The sequence below is a fragment of the Tasmannia lanceolata genome, unplaced genomic scaffold, assembly GCF_043159265.1.
Source record: "Tasmannia lanceolata isolate RefF3 unplaced genomic scaffold, GAP_Taslan_0.1 ptg000018l, whole genome shotgun sequence".
Lineage (NCBI taxonomy): Eukaryota > Viridiplantae > Streptophyta > Magnoliopsida > Canellales > Winteraceae > Tasmannia > Tasmannia lanceolata.
The window spans coordinates 50,827,555-50,845,522 of record NW_027518695.1 but is presented as its reverse complement, the minus strand read 5'-3'; the positions used below and the strand labels follow the sequence as shown (position 1 = coordinate 50,845,522).

Genomic DNA, 17,968 nt, shown 5'->3' with positions numbered 1-17,968 from the left:
CTAAAACCTAGGACACGGCACGACACCAGTGTTCCTAAATTGGGCTCTAATGGTTCTTAGATTGGAAACCATAATCCAATGGTTCCGAAAGACACAAGATAAATCGATTTAAGTTCTCGAGGTTAATGAGTTTCAGATTTCGAAGATTTTCAGTTTCTAGACATTTAAGGATTACCAATGGTTCTAGGGTTCACCAATTTCGGCCTTGAATGGCATCCAAAGGAGGGAATCGTGCGCTCTTTCCTTGTGCAATTTAATACTTAGGTTATAGCATCTTATTGCCTGGCAGAATCTCAGGATTTCCGTGGACACTAACCTCGGAGCCAACAACATGCTATAACTTAAATATTCAAATTGTCAAAGATCAAGTTGCAATTGGGATACGATTATGGATGCACGGGCCATTTTTCCAGGAAAATCTAAAGATCCTAAAATTTCTGTTTCAATGGATTAAGGAGTGAACATGTGACAGAATTTTAAAGTTCTTTAGGAATTTTTATATGATTTTCAATTAATTTCGAATTTTCCATGGATTTTATCAATTTTTAAGCATATGAGCGGTTTTACAAGTGAAATTGTTGCAAATAAATTCGAAATGATTTGAAATTTCTACAGCAGCAAGATGAAAATGTATGTAGCTTACAGGATGAGTTTTGCATATTTTTACATTAAATTCACATTTAATCTTGATTAAACCATTAAATGTCCAGATTGCACAATTAACACATAAACTAGTAGAAATATAACTCTAAATTCTATGAAATTTCTACAGAAATACTATATGAATCAAAATAGCATGCAGTGAGATTTTCATGAATTTTAGAAATTATTTACTATCAATTTCGGATTTTACAATTTCCAGACCAGATTATAAATTAACACTACATCCCATATTAAAACAGATCCAAATCACACGAAAATTTTACAGTAACAAGTAATATGGAAGATAAGACTACTGTAAAAATTTTATGAATTTTAATGATGATCTGATATTAGTAAAAATTCTCCTAAAATCTGATAAGTTTCAAAGAAAATATTAAATAATATACCAAATAAACTCCAAAAATCTTTACAAATTCATGGTAAAATGAATCAGTAACATATTATTTTTCCACGAAATTTCATTAATTTTAGAATCTGTTTGGTATATAATTTAATTTTTCTTCGTCAAAAGATGTTTTTTGAAGAGTTTTCCATTTTTAAAACACAATTTGCGGAAAAAATCAGAAAAATTCGGAAAAATACAGAAATATTTTGAGAACAATGCACCTACCTGTGGTGAAGATCTCCGCCCAATCCAAAAAATATAAAAAATCCTGCCGCCGCCGATCCGCTCCGCCGTCTTTCGCTTTCTCTGGAGTGTTTAGAGGGAGTGATTGAGGGAGTGAAGAGATAATGGAAGAAGAATATTAGGGAGATGGATGAAAGAATATATTGAGGAAAGGGATTGGAGGGAGTGATTAGAAGAGATAATGGAAGAGAAAGAGATAATGGAAGATAAATTTCTTTTTTTTTTTTTTTTTTTTATGGATGGGAAGGGAGATATATATAGGGAGAGAAAGAGAGAGAGAGAGATATGTTGGTGGAGAGCTCATCATGTTGTCCCTCTTAGTGGAGAATCCATCATTATTGCTCTTAGTGGAGGGCCCATCATGTTTCTTAGTGGAGAGTCCATCATTATTGCTCTTAGTGGAGGGCCCATCATGTTTCTTAGTGGAGAGTCCATCATTATTGCTCTTAGTGGAGGGCCCATCATGTTTCTTAGTGGAGAGCTACCATCATTGCTCTTCATGGAGGGCCCATCATGTTGTCTTAGTGGAGAGTCCATCATTATTGCTCTTAGTGGAGGGCCCATCATGTTTCTTAGTGGAGAGCTACCATCATTGCTCTTCATAAGAGGCCTCACAAGAGGCCCCACTGAGGCCCCACAACGCGGGCCCCACAATGTGGGCCCTCGGTTGATTCGATTTTAAACAAATGTTCAATGCGGGCCCACCAAACGAGTCCAAATTTAATCAAAATGCATCATGCGGCCCCACCAAATGGGTCCAACTTTCTCGATCCAAATTTAATCGAAGCACCCAATGCGGGCCCACCAAACGGGTCCCAATTCTCTCTAGTTTAGATTTTTCTGAATAATCCTTCTCAACATTTAGCGGGAAAATACGAAACACGACGGAAACGACCAAAAATATTTAGAAAGGTAACAAACGGATGCGGGAAAGAAAGACATTGGAAAACCGACGGAAAACAAACCCTAATTTCTTTATCGATTAAGGTAGAGCAAAATGGGGTGTCTACAGGTATGAAAGATCATCTTCCTTCACTCTCATCGGATATTCAGATGCAGACTTTGCTGGATGTAGAGTAGATAGGAAAAGCACTAGTGGGACTTGCCAATTCTTGGGTAAATCACTTGTTTCATGGTTTAGCAAGAAGCAAAATTCAGTAGCTCTGTCCACAACAGAAGCAGAATATGTGGCAGCTGGAGCTTGCTGTGCTCAAGTCCTATGGATGAAAAGCACATTGATGGACTATGCAATCAAAATGGAAAATATTCTCATCCAATGTGACAATACTAGTGCTATAAGCTTACCAAAGAACCCCATACAACACTCAAGAACAAAACACATTGAGATTAGGCACCACTTCATCAGAGATCACTCACAAAAAGGGGATATTTGCTTAAAATATATCAACACTGAAGAACAATTAGCGGATATCTTTACAAAACCCCTTAGTGATGATAGAATTTGCTATATCCGAAGTGCCTTAAACATATGGAGTGCGGATCAAATCAAAGAAATTGCAAAATAAATACTTTGTGCCTTTAACCAGCTTATCTATATAGTATTTATATATATAATCTTTGTTTGGTAGTATCTGCATGAATGAGATGTCAAATTTTTAATCTTAAAAATCACTCAATTGATATTCTTAGCCTTCTTAGTTTTTCTAAGTTGGAGAGGTATCTTCACTTTAATTAAAATACCTAACATCTTGACATATGTCAACATCTCGATCATGAACAGGTATATGTGCATTACTTGGTTATATAATTTTATACCATAAGCATTGATTCAGGGGGAGTTATCCACTCCTATTTTTTTTACACCCTTTCTGTCGATGACAAAAGGGGGAGAAGTTTGAAATTGATTATCTATTCAATTGACTATATGCACCACTTGCTTATAACTTGTATCATTTATATGTGTGCATATATTGAGGGGGAGTTCTAGTATTCACTTGCCTACTATGTCACTCCACACACACCTCATAATCAATTTTGTTTGTCATCATCAAAAAGGGGGAGATTGTAAGCCCAAGGGTCTACTCTCCTATCTTGTTTTGATGATTCTAAACATAATTGATTGTGTTTTTGAATACTAATCAATTTGCTTTGAAGTGTTGTGTTTGAGATAGGATTGATCATTGAAGAAACCAACACACAACATGGTCATGCTTGGAGATATCCCATACAAGAGTCAAAGGAGCTAAGTGAAGCTCACCTCATCTCTCAAGCAAGCATACACAAGATGGAAGATCAATTGAAGACCAAGACTAAAGAGAAGTTGAAAGCTACATAGGTATCATTGTACATCCTTTCTCTTTAGATTTCCAAGTCAAGGCAAAGTGTTTTCAAAATGTTTTTTCAAAGAACACTTAAGAACTTAAAATGGATTAGTGAATGGTTATGTGGTGGACCAACATATTGGGACCCTCATAAACATTCCAAAATAACCATAGGAGTTGAGTTCCAAAAGCTAAAAATCAAATTTGCAATAAAAATCAAAAACTGCGGATTTTTAGGCTTCTCGGAACTCCGAGAATTTTTCTCGGAGCTCCGAGCTCGGAACTCCGAGAGTTCCCTCGGAACTCCGAGAAAAGGTCCAGTAGCATCTGGACATTTCCTTGGAACTCCGAGACAATTTCTCGGAACTCCGAGAAATGGTCCAGTAGAAATTTTATTTCTTCTGGCCGTTGTCTCGGAACTCCGAGAATATTTCTCGGAACTCCGAGAATTCTCGGAACTCCGAGAATGGTTCTCGGAACTCCGAGAACCTCGCGACAGACTAAAAAATAGCCGTTGGGATTCAAATTAATTGTTGATTTTTGATATGTCCACCCCCAAACGGTCATATTCTTTGGTGTGGTTATATATACAACATGTAGAGAAGTTTTTCACTCTCTCTTGATCTTTCAAAAACATCCTTAAGCATCAAAAACATTTGCAATCCATTTTAGCTTGAGTTTTTGTTTTTCATCCCAAACTTGCCTTTCACTTGTGAATCTTTTGAGTTTGGATATAGTAGTGCTTTCACTTGCAAATCACCATCTTTGAAGAGCAATCAAGGGTCTACAAAGAGCATCAAGCTTTCAAGAAGAAGCCAAGCTATTCTCTTTCAAATCTTGTATAGGTGGCTAGGGCATTCCCTTTTTAATTCCCTAGAGAGCAACCGCTTAGAACTCGGCGGAGAAGGAGAGTCTTTGTAAAGGTGTAAGGGCATCCTTGTTTAATATCCCTTGGATTTGTAACCGCCTCGGAGCCGGGCATCGTGGAGGTCTCCTATAGTGGAATCCCTCAAGTGCGACCTTGAGTAGAGTGGAGTAGGCCGTTGGCCGAACCACTATATATCGGTGTGTCAATTTCTCACTTTTGTATTTCCATTATTGTTTTGGTTTGGCATTTTACTTTGTTCTTTCAATTATATTTGCACTAACCAAATATTTATTTAAGTGAAGAAAAATTCCAATTAGGGTTTATAGATAATTTTCAAAAGGCCTAATATTGAGTTAAATTCAATTCACCCCCCCTCTTGAGTATTTCATGGTTGCTATTGTTATCTGAGTTTGACATCACATACGTCACTCAGAAATCCGTCAAATGACGGGTTATTGCTGAGCAGCTAGCTGATGCTCCTGTTGAGGAGAATGCTTTTCTGAAGGCTGAATTTCCTGATGAAGAGATCATGGAACTTGAAGAAGAAATTCCAAGTACCAGATGGACAATGTACTTTGATGGAGCCGTTAACAATCGAGGACAAGGAATAGGAGCAGTGCTTGTATCTCCCAAGAAAGAATACATCCCAATATCCATCAAGTTACAATTCGAATGTACAAATAACATGGCAGAGTACGAAGCTTGTATCGCAGGACTTGAGGCAGCTTTAATTTTGAAAGTCCAAGAGATTGATGTATTTGGAGATTCAATTCTGATAATTTGTCAAACCAATGGTAATTGGAAGACAAGAGAATCAAAATTGATCCCGTATAATTTCTATCTCGAATCTCTGGCCAAGAAATTCAAGAGTATCACATTTACCCATCTGTCGAGAACCAAAAATCATTTTGCAGACGCCTTGGCTACCTTAGCCTCGATGTTGGATATTTCTGAGACAATGGAGGTCCAGCCTTTAGCTGTGAGGTCACAATGGGCTCCAGCGCATGTAAATGCCATTGAAATATCAGCGCGATGTCCAGATGGAAAACCGTGGTATACTGATATCCGAAATCTCATTTCAGGCAAGGGGCATCCCCCTGAAGCTTCCAGCAAAGAGAGAAAAACTCTTCAGAGATTCGCCGCTAACTTCATCATTTGTGGTGAAGAATTGTACAGAAGATCCTTTGATGGTATTCAGCTTCTGTGTGTTGATGAAGATCAGGCTGCAGAGCTCATAGAACAAACACATGAAGGTGTTTGTGGTCCTCACATGAATGGTAAAATGCTATCAAGGAAGATCCTTAGACTCGGTTTCTATTGGCCCTCAATGGAAACAGATTGTTTCGCATTTGTGAAGAAATGTCATAAATGCCAAGTCTATGCGAATCTTATTCATGTGCCTCCGTCAGAGCTGCATTCTATGACCTCGCCATGGCCATTTTCAGTATGGGGGATTGATATCATTGGCAAAGTCTATCCTAAGTCGTCAAGTGGGCACGAGTACATCTTGGTGGCCATTGACTATTTCACGAAGTGGATAGAAGCTGCTTCATATGCTTCCATAACTTCCAATACAGTTGCGAAGTTCATCCGTGCAAACATCATTTGCAGATATGGAGTACCTCATGAGTTGATTTCTGACAATGGATCTCACTTCAAGAAAGAGGTAGTGCACCTGTGCGAAGAATTTAAAATCAAGCATCATAAGTCATCTCCTTACAGACCGCAGACAAATGGTGCTGTAGAGGCAGCTAATAAGAACATCAAGGTTATTATTAGCAAAATGACAGAAACTTATAAGGATTGGTCGAATAAACTCCCGTATGCTTTGTGGGCTTACAGGACGTCGATCAGATCCTCTACAGGTGTAACTCCGTACTCTCTAGTTTACGGAATGGAAGCAGTCCTCCCTGTTGAAGTGAGAATCCCGTCTTTAAGAGTTATGATGGAAGCGAATCTGCCAGAGTCTGAGTGGGCCAAAGCCAGACATGATGAATTGCAGATGATTGATGAAAAGAGGCTCAGAGCCTTATACCACATCCAAGGGTATCAGAGAAGAATCGAAAGGGCATTCAATAAGAAAGTCAAGGTTCGAGACCTGAAACCAGGAGATCTCGTCTTGAAATCTTATCGAGCACCGGTGTTCGATCCCAGAGGAAAATTCAGGCCAAACTGGTCTGGTCCTTACATTGTTGATGAAGTCCTGCCTGGAAAAGCCGTAAGACTCCTCAATGAAAATGGTGAAAAATTAACAGAACCTACAAACCTGGACCAACTAAAGAAGTACTATGCTTAAATACACCAGGAGGCCATCCTTGATCAATCAGAGCCAAAAGCTAACAACCCAAAAGTCAAAATACCGTTTGCAAACCCTTTGGGCCTATAAAAAAAAATCCCTTTTTCTTGACAAACACAAACCAGGGGCATCTTTTATGACTTGCGTCATAAAAGATAGTAAGCTTGAACTACGTTCTGACCTGATTCCTTTCTACAGGATACGTAGGCCACCTGATTAATTCGGGTTCGGTCAAATTCTTCAAATCCTTCGAATTTTTCAAATCCTTGAAAATATGAAAGAAAGAACAAAACAAAAAATCCTTGAAACCCCAAAAATGGGCGAACTACGCGGACATGATTCCCATTTTCTTTGGGGATACGTAGGCAGTCTTGAGGGCCAGATTCGGTTAAATATATAAAACAAACCAAAATTTTAACCTGTTTGAACCCAAGCCTACCTAAAAGTCCTTCTGGTGTATTTTAGGTCCAGGTTTGTAGAGAAACAGAAAGAAAAGAAAAAAAATGATGGAGTCTTAGACCCGCTAGACTGAAAACCCGAAAGGGCGGTCTAGGCAAAAATTAGGGTCATTCACCTGCTAAGTTGAAAACCCGAAAGGGCGGCTTAGGCAAAAATCAAGGTGCAGAGCCTGCTGGATAGAAAATCTGCAAGGGCAGACAGTCCAGGCAAAATATAAGGCAGGCGGCCCGCCAAATCAAAAACTTGAAAAGGTGATTTGGTCATGGCAGTGACTTCAAAAGGATAAAACCTCTGAATGCCAGCAAGACTTTTATTTCTTCTGAGGCATTACTCTGAAGTCTGAGTAAGCGCCAGTAGAGATTCTTCGGACATTCTAAAAGCTAAGGAGTTAAGACTAAGCAAACCAAAGGAATAATAACCATGACGGAAAACCTGAAAAGAGGAATGAAACACCTTTAAATACGGTTTTTGAAAGATTCTAAGAAGTGGTAGACTATACCATTTTAAAATACTTATCAGGCTGAAAAGCAGATTCAGTTTCTCTTAGAATCCAAGTCATGGTCGAAGTCCTCCTTTGTTGTTAGCCACAGTTCAGTCCTTGTCAAAGTCAAGGTTAAACTCCAAGGTCTTGTGTGGGGAGTCCTGTGTGGTCAATGTCTCTCCAAGGTTGGAGTGATAGAAAAATGATGAGGTTGTAGATTCTCGAAAGTGATACAGAGCAGAGCAGAGTTCAGAAGGATAGTACTCAGACCATTCGAAGTATTGGCAGCAGACAGAAAGAGAAGAAGATTATCAGATTCAGTCTGTTATATTTGAAAAGATTTGTAACTTCAAAAATTCAGGAAATGAAAACCTTTTCTACAATGTTCCCTATGTTTGTTCTCCTATGAATTTGTCATGGAAGTAAATTCGTACTAGGGGCATCTTTTATAACCTGTTCAGGTTATAAAAGATATCAAGTGAACTCTGATAATTGAGATAATTAATTTCATTAAATGAAGATAAGAAGAGCTTCAGTAGAGTTTTTGGTCAAATTCCTCTGAGAGTCTTTCTTATCATCTTATTGAAAATCTATCTCATAATCCCCAGTGGAGTTTCTATCCATAAAATATAAATAAACCAAGCATTCAAATTAAATCATCTGTATCTGTGCATAAACCATCAAGCCTCCGAGCATAAAATCTTGCCTCTTGAGCATAAAAACTCTGCCTCCGAGCATAAACCCATTGCCTCCGAGCATAATTCCCTGCCTCCGAGCATAAATTCTCTGCCTCCGAGCATAAACCCATTGCCTCCGAACATAATTCCCTGCCTCCGAGCATAAATTCCTTGCCTCCGAGCATAAAACCTTGTCTCTGAGCATAAAACCCTGCCTCCGAGCATAAATTCCTTGCCTCTGAGCATAAATCCTTGCCTCCGAGCATAAAACCCTGCCTCCGAGCATAAATCTTTGCCTCCGAGCATAAATTCCCTGCCTCCGAGCATAAATCTTTGCCTCTGAGCATAAAACTTTGTTTCTAAGTATAAATTCCCTGCCTCCGAGCATAAATCCTTGCCTCTGAGCATAAAACTTTGTTTCTAAGTATAAATTTTGGCCTCCAAGCATAAATCCTCGCCTCTGAGCATAAAAACATGATTTTGAACATAGAAACAAGCCTCTGTGCAAAGACTCAGGCCTCCGAGCTAAAATTCCCTAGCATCTAAGCTAAAACCTTTCAACCTCCGTGCATAAACCATTTGCCTCTGAGCATAAAACCATCCGCCTCTGAGCAGAAAACCAACATTCCTAACAAACCAACCCTTTAATAATCCAACCTTCACCAAGTCATTTTCTCCATCTTTTTCTCTAAATCAATTTTTGGGCTAGTCAAAATGTGACGTCTGTTCAGCTTTGACATTCGCGCGACAAGCACGCTCTGCCAAAGAGGGGCATCTGTAGACACCCCATTTTGACTAAGCCCTAAACCTTCCCGGCTCATGCCAAATCCATCCGAATCTCAGCATTGGGGTCCCAAGCTTCGCCCTAGGCTGGATTAGGGTCTCTTTTAACCCCCTGCAAAATTTCATCGAGATCTGAGCGCGTTTGCTCAGCAAACGGGCTGAATTGGTGTGTGTAGTGTAATGGGGGGTGGCTCACTAGGTTTTCATTTTGCCCTAAAAAAAACCTTGTATTTTAGGGAAAATTCAAGTTATTCAAAGACCCTAAGTACCCTTGAATACATTTTTAGAAGCCTTAAGACCCCAGAAAAATCCCTGCAAATTTCCAGAAAGATTCGGCGAAAAAATTCGAAAAAGACAAGTTGAGTTAGTGCAGTTATCAAGCGTGGGAAGGGTGCATTAGCCAGCTGGGGTCGCGCATGTGTGCGCTTATCAAATGGGAGTGCCGATATCAACCACCTAAATTTATATAAATATCGGTTTAAGCTCTCATTTTCGGAGGAAAGGTTTTTTTTTCTAATTTTTTTAGACAGAGAAAATCTGAGGAAAGAGAGTGAGATTTGTGCAAGAAACCCTAGTTTTCCCATCTTCGTCTTCTCCGATCTCCATTCTCCGGTGAGTTTGAGTCCGGCTAACCATTCTTCATTTCTCCATCTGCTATTTCACTATCTACTATACTCCGATCGGAAGCTCTAAACTCGATCCTCCATTTTTTCCGATCGGGTCATCTTCTCCGGCAAGATCTTGCAAAAATCGGGTCATCTTACCGGAGATTTGATCTCCACCGAATAAATCTAGTCATCCCTCTCACTTCTTTAGCTTCCATAGCCATCATCACTGTGAAACCCTAGATCCATCATATTTTTCTACTCGAAACCCTAACTGAGAAATCAGATCGGAGAGAGAGGAAGATTGAGAAATAGAGAAAATTTGCAGAGAGAGAGAATAAGGGAAAAATCCCGAATCCCTAAATCTGTCTCTTTCTCTTCTCTGTTCATTTTTCCGTTTGATTTTCCGATCAATTTTCTTTTCCCCGATCTCCATTCTCCGATCATTTTCCGCCGATCCACCGGAGTCCGATCATTTTCCGCCGGTAGCCGCATATCTTCTCCGGCAAGACTCCTGCCGGATTCCGGAAACAACTTGCTCCGGCAAGGATCACCTTCTCCGGCGAGCTCATTTTCTTCGACTTTCGCAGAGAGTCACAAGGAGCAGCAGAGAGATCGGGAGAGAGAACTCGAGCTTTTTAAATCATAGATCTTGCTAATCTTTTCTGATCAAGTTCTTCTTCTTCTTCTCCGCAAGCTCCGCGAAGCTCTGGCCATTCTCTAAGACCTCAGATCTAGCGTCAAAACCTTCAAGAGCTGGAACATTAGATATCGATTCTCGAAATTCCTCAGGCTTTGATCATTTTTCAGTTAATTCAAAAATTCTGCAACAGCTCAGGTACATGATTTTGTTAGGCGTTTGATTTTTTATTTGTAATTTTTGAATTGTTGATTTAAATGTGAAGGTTTGTGTAAAAATTGCATGATCTATATGTTTTAATGCTCTGAAATGTGAAATTTATGGGATCTCTGTTTTGTTTAGCCTGAGACTTGTAAGATCTCTGTGATGTTTGTATCTTGAATCTAAAATTCATAAAACGTCTGTAACATGTTAATTTTTAAGTTGGAGATTTGTGAACTCTTCTATTGCTAGCATTTTGAGCCTATGATCTATGAAAATTAGATGTTTTAACAAGTGACCAGTGAGTGTTTGTGTGCATGAGTGTACTCTCATGTGTTTATATATATATGTATGTTTGAGTGTATGTATGTGTGTGAATGTATACATATATGTGTATGTATGTGTCCATAGCAGCCCTCTCCATAATAGCTCTGCAATTTTGGTAGAAATCCGGACGGCTATTTATTAACTGGTGTGAGTATATATTAATTTGATTGCATCTTATTAGAATGGGAAATAAGTTTTATAGATATCAACACTTTAACCTATTTGATTGGAGTGCACGAGGTCTTTGATATTCTAGTGAGGGATGTACTGAATTTCCACTGTTAACAAGTTTCATTAGATAATTTCTTACAGGTAAATGCAATAGAGATTAGAGAATAGTATGATGATTGTCTTTATGAGCAATGTTTCATGTCTGTATGTATAATCGAAGCCCTCACGCCCCATCTCATTTGATATGTATAGCCCACTCATCCTCTTTGATATTTGCAACCATTTTTTTTTTATATATATAACCCCACTTATGTTTGTCCCTATATGTTTGAAAGTATTTTTTTTTTAGGTCCTAATTGAATGAGAATGTCACTGACATAGGGATATAGTGCTGAAATATTAGCAACCCTAGCCTATCTTTCTTGCATTCGACTTAGATCCCGAGCTAAAGTTTTTTTTTTAGAAGTTGTCATAGTCTTGTTGATAGGTTTCTTGGAGATTTGCACACATTACCGTCATAATTCATTTTTTTTAACACACAACTGCTGTCCATTATTGTCCACTGTTTGCTATATATTTTTGCACATAACTGCTATCCACAATTGTTCACTACTTGCTATTTATTCTTACATATAATTGCTGTCCATTTTGTGTATAACTGCTGCCCATAGATTCAGTTCACAAGCACATAGATATTGTCCATTTTTTGCTCACTGCTTGCTGTCCATTTTGTGTATAACTGCTACCCATAGATTTGGTTCACAAGCACAAAGCTGTTGTCCATTTTTATTCACCGCTTGCTGCCCATTATCTTGTATAAATTGCTGCCCATTATTTTATATAAACAAGCTGCCTATTGATTCTTTTCACTAGCACGTAGTTGGTGTTCATTGTGGTTCATTGTTTGATGCCCATTATTACACATAGCTGCAGCCTTTGTAAGTAGCTATATTCTTAGGTAATAATTCATGTTTGTTTAAATTTTCTAAAAAAGACTTGTCATTGATAATATTTTAAGCTGAGATGATGTTATTTCTTTAAGAAAAGTATAGACTGCTGACATCTTATTGTTTTAATATTTATAATATTTCATTTTTGTATTAACAAGATCTTCCTGCAGTTTTATTTTATATCATTATCTCATTTGATCATTTTAAAATATTCTATACAATCTTCTTGGACACCTTAAATTCGGTAATAAATAGATTGGTCAGGTAAGATTATCTCAAAGCTTACTATACTCATCATTTTTTATTCAAATAAATTGTTAATAGGAAGAAGGAGATCAGATGACTACTCTGTTCGATATTATCGACATGAGTACTGTCTGATCTCAAGGCGGGATTAGAAATATTATCATGTGTATATGATATCAGATGATTACTTTAGCATCATCTGATTTCATTGGAGTCCCCGTATTGGGGTTTGTGGTTGGTTTTGAAGTGTTTGATATTGTTTTTACTTTATTAGGCTATCCAGCGGCTGGTCTGGACTAATTAATGTTATTTATCATTTTATGATTGCTATTAGATTGTATATTTTTCTTTGCTTGCAATTGATTTATTTTTAGAATAAAATTTGTGATTATCTGGTAGACTTTCCTTCTCTCTTTTGATAGACTAACACAGTCTTTTAGACTTTTGTTAAATTCTTTAGATATTAGAATCCCCTTTTCTTGTAGGGCGATGAAGGCGTTAGCCCAAGCCCATTCTTTTAGAAAGACTTACCTAGCTATGGTAGCACTCTTTTCATTCTCTTTCCTTATATAGAGAGTTTTTGGTCTTTTAGATATCCTTCTTAGTCATTTTCTTTCCTTGCATTTCATTGTAAGGGCGATGAAGGAGCTATCCCAAGCCCATCTTTTAGGGAGACCTACTTGGTCCATGTATTATCCCTTTTCCTTTTGTCTTTTATAAAGATAGCCTCAAGTCATTAGATCCTTCCATTCATCGCCAGGGCGCTAGCCTAAGCCCACCTTAGGAGACTTGCCCAGTCTTGCTAGCATTTTTCTCTATCCTACCTCTGTGTCTAGGAGACTTACCCAGTCTCATTCTCTTGCTAAACCTCCTCTTTGTGCGTCGTTTGGTTTTGGGAGAACACCTTACTCGGCTTGGCAACATACCCCTACCCTTATGGGTATTGGGTTGCACATTTGTTGCACCCTAGGGCTAGGTAGCTGTCCGGCCCGGCTGGGTGTTTTTCCTTTGCCAAATATGCACAGGGTCTCTTTTTTTCCTTATTACTTGTGAGTTTTATCTTAGCTTGATAGTCTCACTAGCACCCTTCTTTATTTCTTTTTCTTTTAGGAGACAGGCTTTGTCTCATTAGCACCTCTTTCTTAGAATCCTATTTTTAGAGTCAGTCCTTAGCCTAGAAGTCTGTCCTTAGCTAGAGAGTCTGTTTTTCTTTCAGGAGTCAGTCCTATCATCATAGGGGTTAGGATTTTATCCAACCTCTCATCGTATCATGTTTTTCTATCCGCTCCTGCAAGGTATAGGATGCTGTCCAACCCTTGCAGAGCTGTGTTTCTGTTCTTTTCCCCCGCAAAGCATAGGATGCTGTCCAACCTTTGCGGGATATCAGGAGTCTGTCCTCCCCTTATGATGATAGGATTTGTCCCCCTTGAGTCAAAAACACTTAAAAACAACAAAAACATCTGAAAAACCAAAAATCTCAAAAATCTTGAGTCATTAGGAGTAGTTAGGAAATCTGTTTCGAACTACGTCGGCTTGATCCTCTTCCACGAGGTACGTAGTGCAGCTTGAGATTCTTATCTCAGGTCCAGCCAAACCTTTGTAAATAAATCATTTACCCATTTTAAGAAATAATACCAAAAATCTTCAAAACCTTGTTTTCAACAAGATCTTCCTCTAGAGTTAGGAGTTTGTCCTAGATAAAGAGTTTTAGAGTTTTGAGTTTGTCTTTGATGTGTTGTGTGGTTTGTTTGTGTTTGTGTTAGAGTTAGGAGTTTGTCCTAGAGTTATAGGAGCGCCTTCGTCCAGTCAGTTGGCGATTCATATCACCGATTGATGATTAAGTCTTGGATACGCTAGTGATCCCATTGTTTCCCTTAGGGCGTACAGCCTAGCTACACATAGATTATAGGAACCACATGCATTAGCTTAGGACTAACCTGCATTTAGTTAAGGCATATAGGGTGTCCTAAAATCTACAATCCATTGGAATTTAAATAATCACACAAGAAGTTTTAAGAACTAGTCCGGTCTTTTAGATCGAGTCTAAGATAGAGGTCTAGATGTCTTAGGCATCATAGCTTAGAATAGGTGCGAAGAACTACGTTGCCTTGATTCTCGTGGAGGCGGGGATACGTAGGCTTCTTTGGATGAACATCGGATCATCTAAAGACTCGGGCCTAGGTATAGATTAGAGTCTTAGGGTTGTATAGTATCGAGTCATTTTTCTATGTTTTGCAGTGTTTTTCTTACTTTATTGCGCAGACCTTATACTTTTTTGGTGTGTCGTGCATGTGTTTGTTCATCAGAACTTAGACACCCATTAGGCATGTCACTTATAACCTAGCTATGCTTAGGTGACACATATTTCTTTTATTTTATCTTGTGTGCCTTTGATTTCATCTCCGAGACATGCATGATTAGATAGACGTCTTTTCGGAGATATTCATTCCCATTCCATATGATTTTTGCCCATAGCTCTTCAAAATTATTAAGTAAATGGCATAAGAGACCAGGTGTTTGCACTTGGGCGGATGAGGTGCTCTTTAGACCTTCCGAATTCGTAACCAGGCACGAACCTTATTTTATATCTCTGGTTATCCGTTGCAACAGAGCATAGTATGGGATCCAGGGCCCATTTGCCTTTTTCCTTGGATGGCGACTCTTCTTTGTTTAAGGTACGCCTCGAATCTGGGCTAGTCCCCGAATCGAGAAGTATCTCACCTTTGTATCGCCACTCATGCTGTGAGGGGCATTATTCTTTCGAGAGTTCCTTGGTAGAGCTCTCCATTCACGTGGATGATCCTGAGACTGACTCGCGTGGGGGCGCACGTCCTCCTCCCGCCGTCTCTCTCGGATCGGGGTCCACAATGAGTCAAAGACTCTCTAAAAGAGAAAGAATGAGTCAGAACTCTTTAATAACAACACCTGAAAGACAAATGAGTCCAAGACTCTCCTACAACACTACTGAAAAGACAAATGAGTCAAAGACTCTCTAATAACGCCACCTAAAAGGCGAATGAGTCAAAGACTCTCTAATAACACTATCTAAAGGATGAATGAGTCAAAGACTCTCTAATCAAGGCTGACTCCTATGCGAATGGACTATCGACTAAGGAGAAGCTTACAAGCAAAAGGAATAAGAGACCTTGTGCATATTTGGCAAAGGTAAAAACATCCAACCGGGCCGGACAGCTACCTAGCCCTAGGGTGCAACAAATGTGCAACACAATACCCATAAGGGTAAGGGTATGAAGCCAAGCCGAGTAGGGTGTTCTTCCAAAACCAAACGGCGCACAAAGAGGAGGTTTAACAAGAGAATGAGACCGGGCGGGTCTAAAAAGGAATAAGAGACCTTGTGCATATTTGGCAAAGGTAAAACACCCAACCGGGCCGGACAGCTACCTAGCCCTAGGGTGCAACAAATGTGCAACCCAATACCCATAAGGGTAAGGGTATGAAGCCAAGCCGAGTAGGGTGTTCTCCCAAAATCAAAAAGCACACAAAGAGGACTAACGAGAGAATGAGACCGGGTGGGTCTCCCAAACACACACAAAGATGGGCTCCAAGTAACCTTATCATTGCCCTCAAGGGGTAAGCAAGGCTAAGACAACTAATTGACCAAATTGGTCTCTAATTAACAAAGGAACAAACTGAGGTGCAATCTCAGAGAGGATTCTACAAATGAGGCTTGCCTCCAAAGGAGGATTGCCTAACGAAACAGAGTATGTCTCCTAGTACAGGTTCTAGTATCTAAAGAAGTCTAAAAGACTGCGCTAGTCTACCAAGAGAGCAGAAAAGAGCTATTAGGCAATCTCAAATTTCCATTCAATTCTTATACAAACAAATCAAGTACTAAGCAAAGAAAGACTTATAACTAAAGAGTACACAATCTGTAATAATACCAATCATAGAATGATAAACAATATTAATTAGTCCAAACCAGCCGCTGGATAGCCTAATAAAGCAAAAAAACAACATTAAACACTTCTATGCCCAACCACAAGTACCACTGCCCCAATATGGGGGTGAAATCAGATGATGCTAAAGTAATCATCTGATATCACAAATACACAGGATAATATTTCTAAGCCCGCCTTGAGATCAGACAGTACTCATGTCGATAATATCGAATAGAGTAGTCATCTGATCTCCTTCTTTCCTAAAACAATTTATTTAAATAAAAGACAAGTTTATGAACCTCAAGAGAGTCTCACCTGAACACCATTTATTACTGTCTTCAAACCCTAACTCAAAGCTTAGTACAAGAGAAAAAATATTAAAAATTTTTAACAGATTATACAAATGCATGCAATGATATTTCTGATTTTTATAAATTTTGATGCATAACAGGGGGCATATCTGAAAGGTTGAGTAGGCCTACTAAACAAAAGAGGGGAGCGCTACTTAGATTGAGCGAGTCCCCTAAAGATGGGCTTGGGTTGAGATAATCAAAAGGAAAAAGCATGATCTCGGGACATCATCCAAAATCATGACCATAAAGCGCAGAAAACTATAGGACTGCAGATACACAATTATGGATAGCAACTAAGCAATTATGGACAGCACAGTGTGTGTGTGTGTACTGCTATTAAGACCCTGAGAGCAACGTCAAACCCTCCATAGATTTTTAAAACCAAACACTATATCAGCTGTTAGATTTGCTTCACCAGAAAATTTCAAGAGCCAGATCCTTCAGATCTCCATATGGTATTAGCCAAAGACAACAAATGATATAAAATACCTCTGGCCCTTGTTAAATTTGCTTTTGACTAAACCATGTTAATAACCTACAATATGAACTCCTTGAAATCTCTGGGATGAAATGAAAGTAGTTGGACCATAGGAAAACTACCTGCTACTCCCAGCCTGACTTTCTTTTTTTTTTTTTTTTTTAATCCGGGCTGAGCTCTAAGCAAATGTACAGATGTACAGAGTTCAGACAACTGCAAATAAAGGTTAGCACTGCGAGGTTAATTCAGGGTCTAGGCCACACAATTCCAACTGGACTCTTTTCTAAAAGATTTGGGAGCATTTCTTGTTTGGCTTTAGCAATTTTTGAACATAGTAATGCCTATCTTATTAGCTAAAGCAATGACATTGGACAAACCTATTAAACATTTAAGCAACAGTGGCTATGTATGAAATGCACTTAACCATAATAAATTTAAACCAATTCTTTTTACCAGTTAACAGCGACCCACAGATGACCAAATGAATATTCTTATTTAAGTAATATTGGTCTGGATACAGGGGAAGCAATATAATCAAGTGAATATAAATGCCAATGCCCCGAAGTGAAGTAAAAATAATAATAAAATAAATACAAAAATATCTATACTAACAGGTTCCAGAGTCTTATTCAGTATAAAAAAAAATAATAAAAAGCAAACAATTAATAAAAAGATTTTACTTCAAAATCTAATGATCTGAACTTAAACGAACAATTGATGATCTAAATTTGAAAAGGATTTTAAAACTATTTGAAGCTAGGACCGATCCATGTGATAGATTAACCAAATTGGAGATCCACACCTTTTTTTACATGAATTCGAGAAGTTTAGACCTCCCTCTTCACAGATCTGATTTCTTTTTCAGATCTCCTTCTGCTTATCTCCAGATCTAGCTTTCACTCTCTCTGAGAATTGAGCTATGATGGCCGGAATCCGGATCTACCAGAGAATCGATCGGAAT

At 38.7% G+C, this 17,968-nt stretch overlaps 1 protein-coding gene across 1 annotated transcript; it reads left to right on the top strand.

Annotated features, from left to right (window-relative positions):
• The first annotated feature begins 5,009 nt into the window (after positions 1-5,009).
• Positions 5,010-17,575, top strand: LOC143850403 (uncharacterized). The gene is made up of 2 exons (XM_077359661.1): positions 5,010-5,447; positions 17,528-17,575. Exons 1-2 carry the CDS (start codon positions 5,010-5,012, stop codon positions 17,573-17,575), a joined length of 486 nt encoding a protein of 161 aa, XP_077215776.1.
• Positions 17,576-17,968: the final 393 nt, after the last annotated feature.

Bases quoted from the DNA above. Each gene is read 5' to 3' on its own strand.
- LOC143850403 (XM_077359661.1), top strand. From the start codon at position 5,010: ATGTACTTTGATGGAGCCGTTAACAATCGAGGACAAGGAATAGGAGCA. The intron at 5,448-17,527 runs GTAAATGCCATT...GTCTGGATACAG, and splicing joins CACAATGGGCTCCAGCGCAT to GGGAAGCAATATAATCAAGT.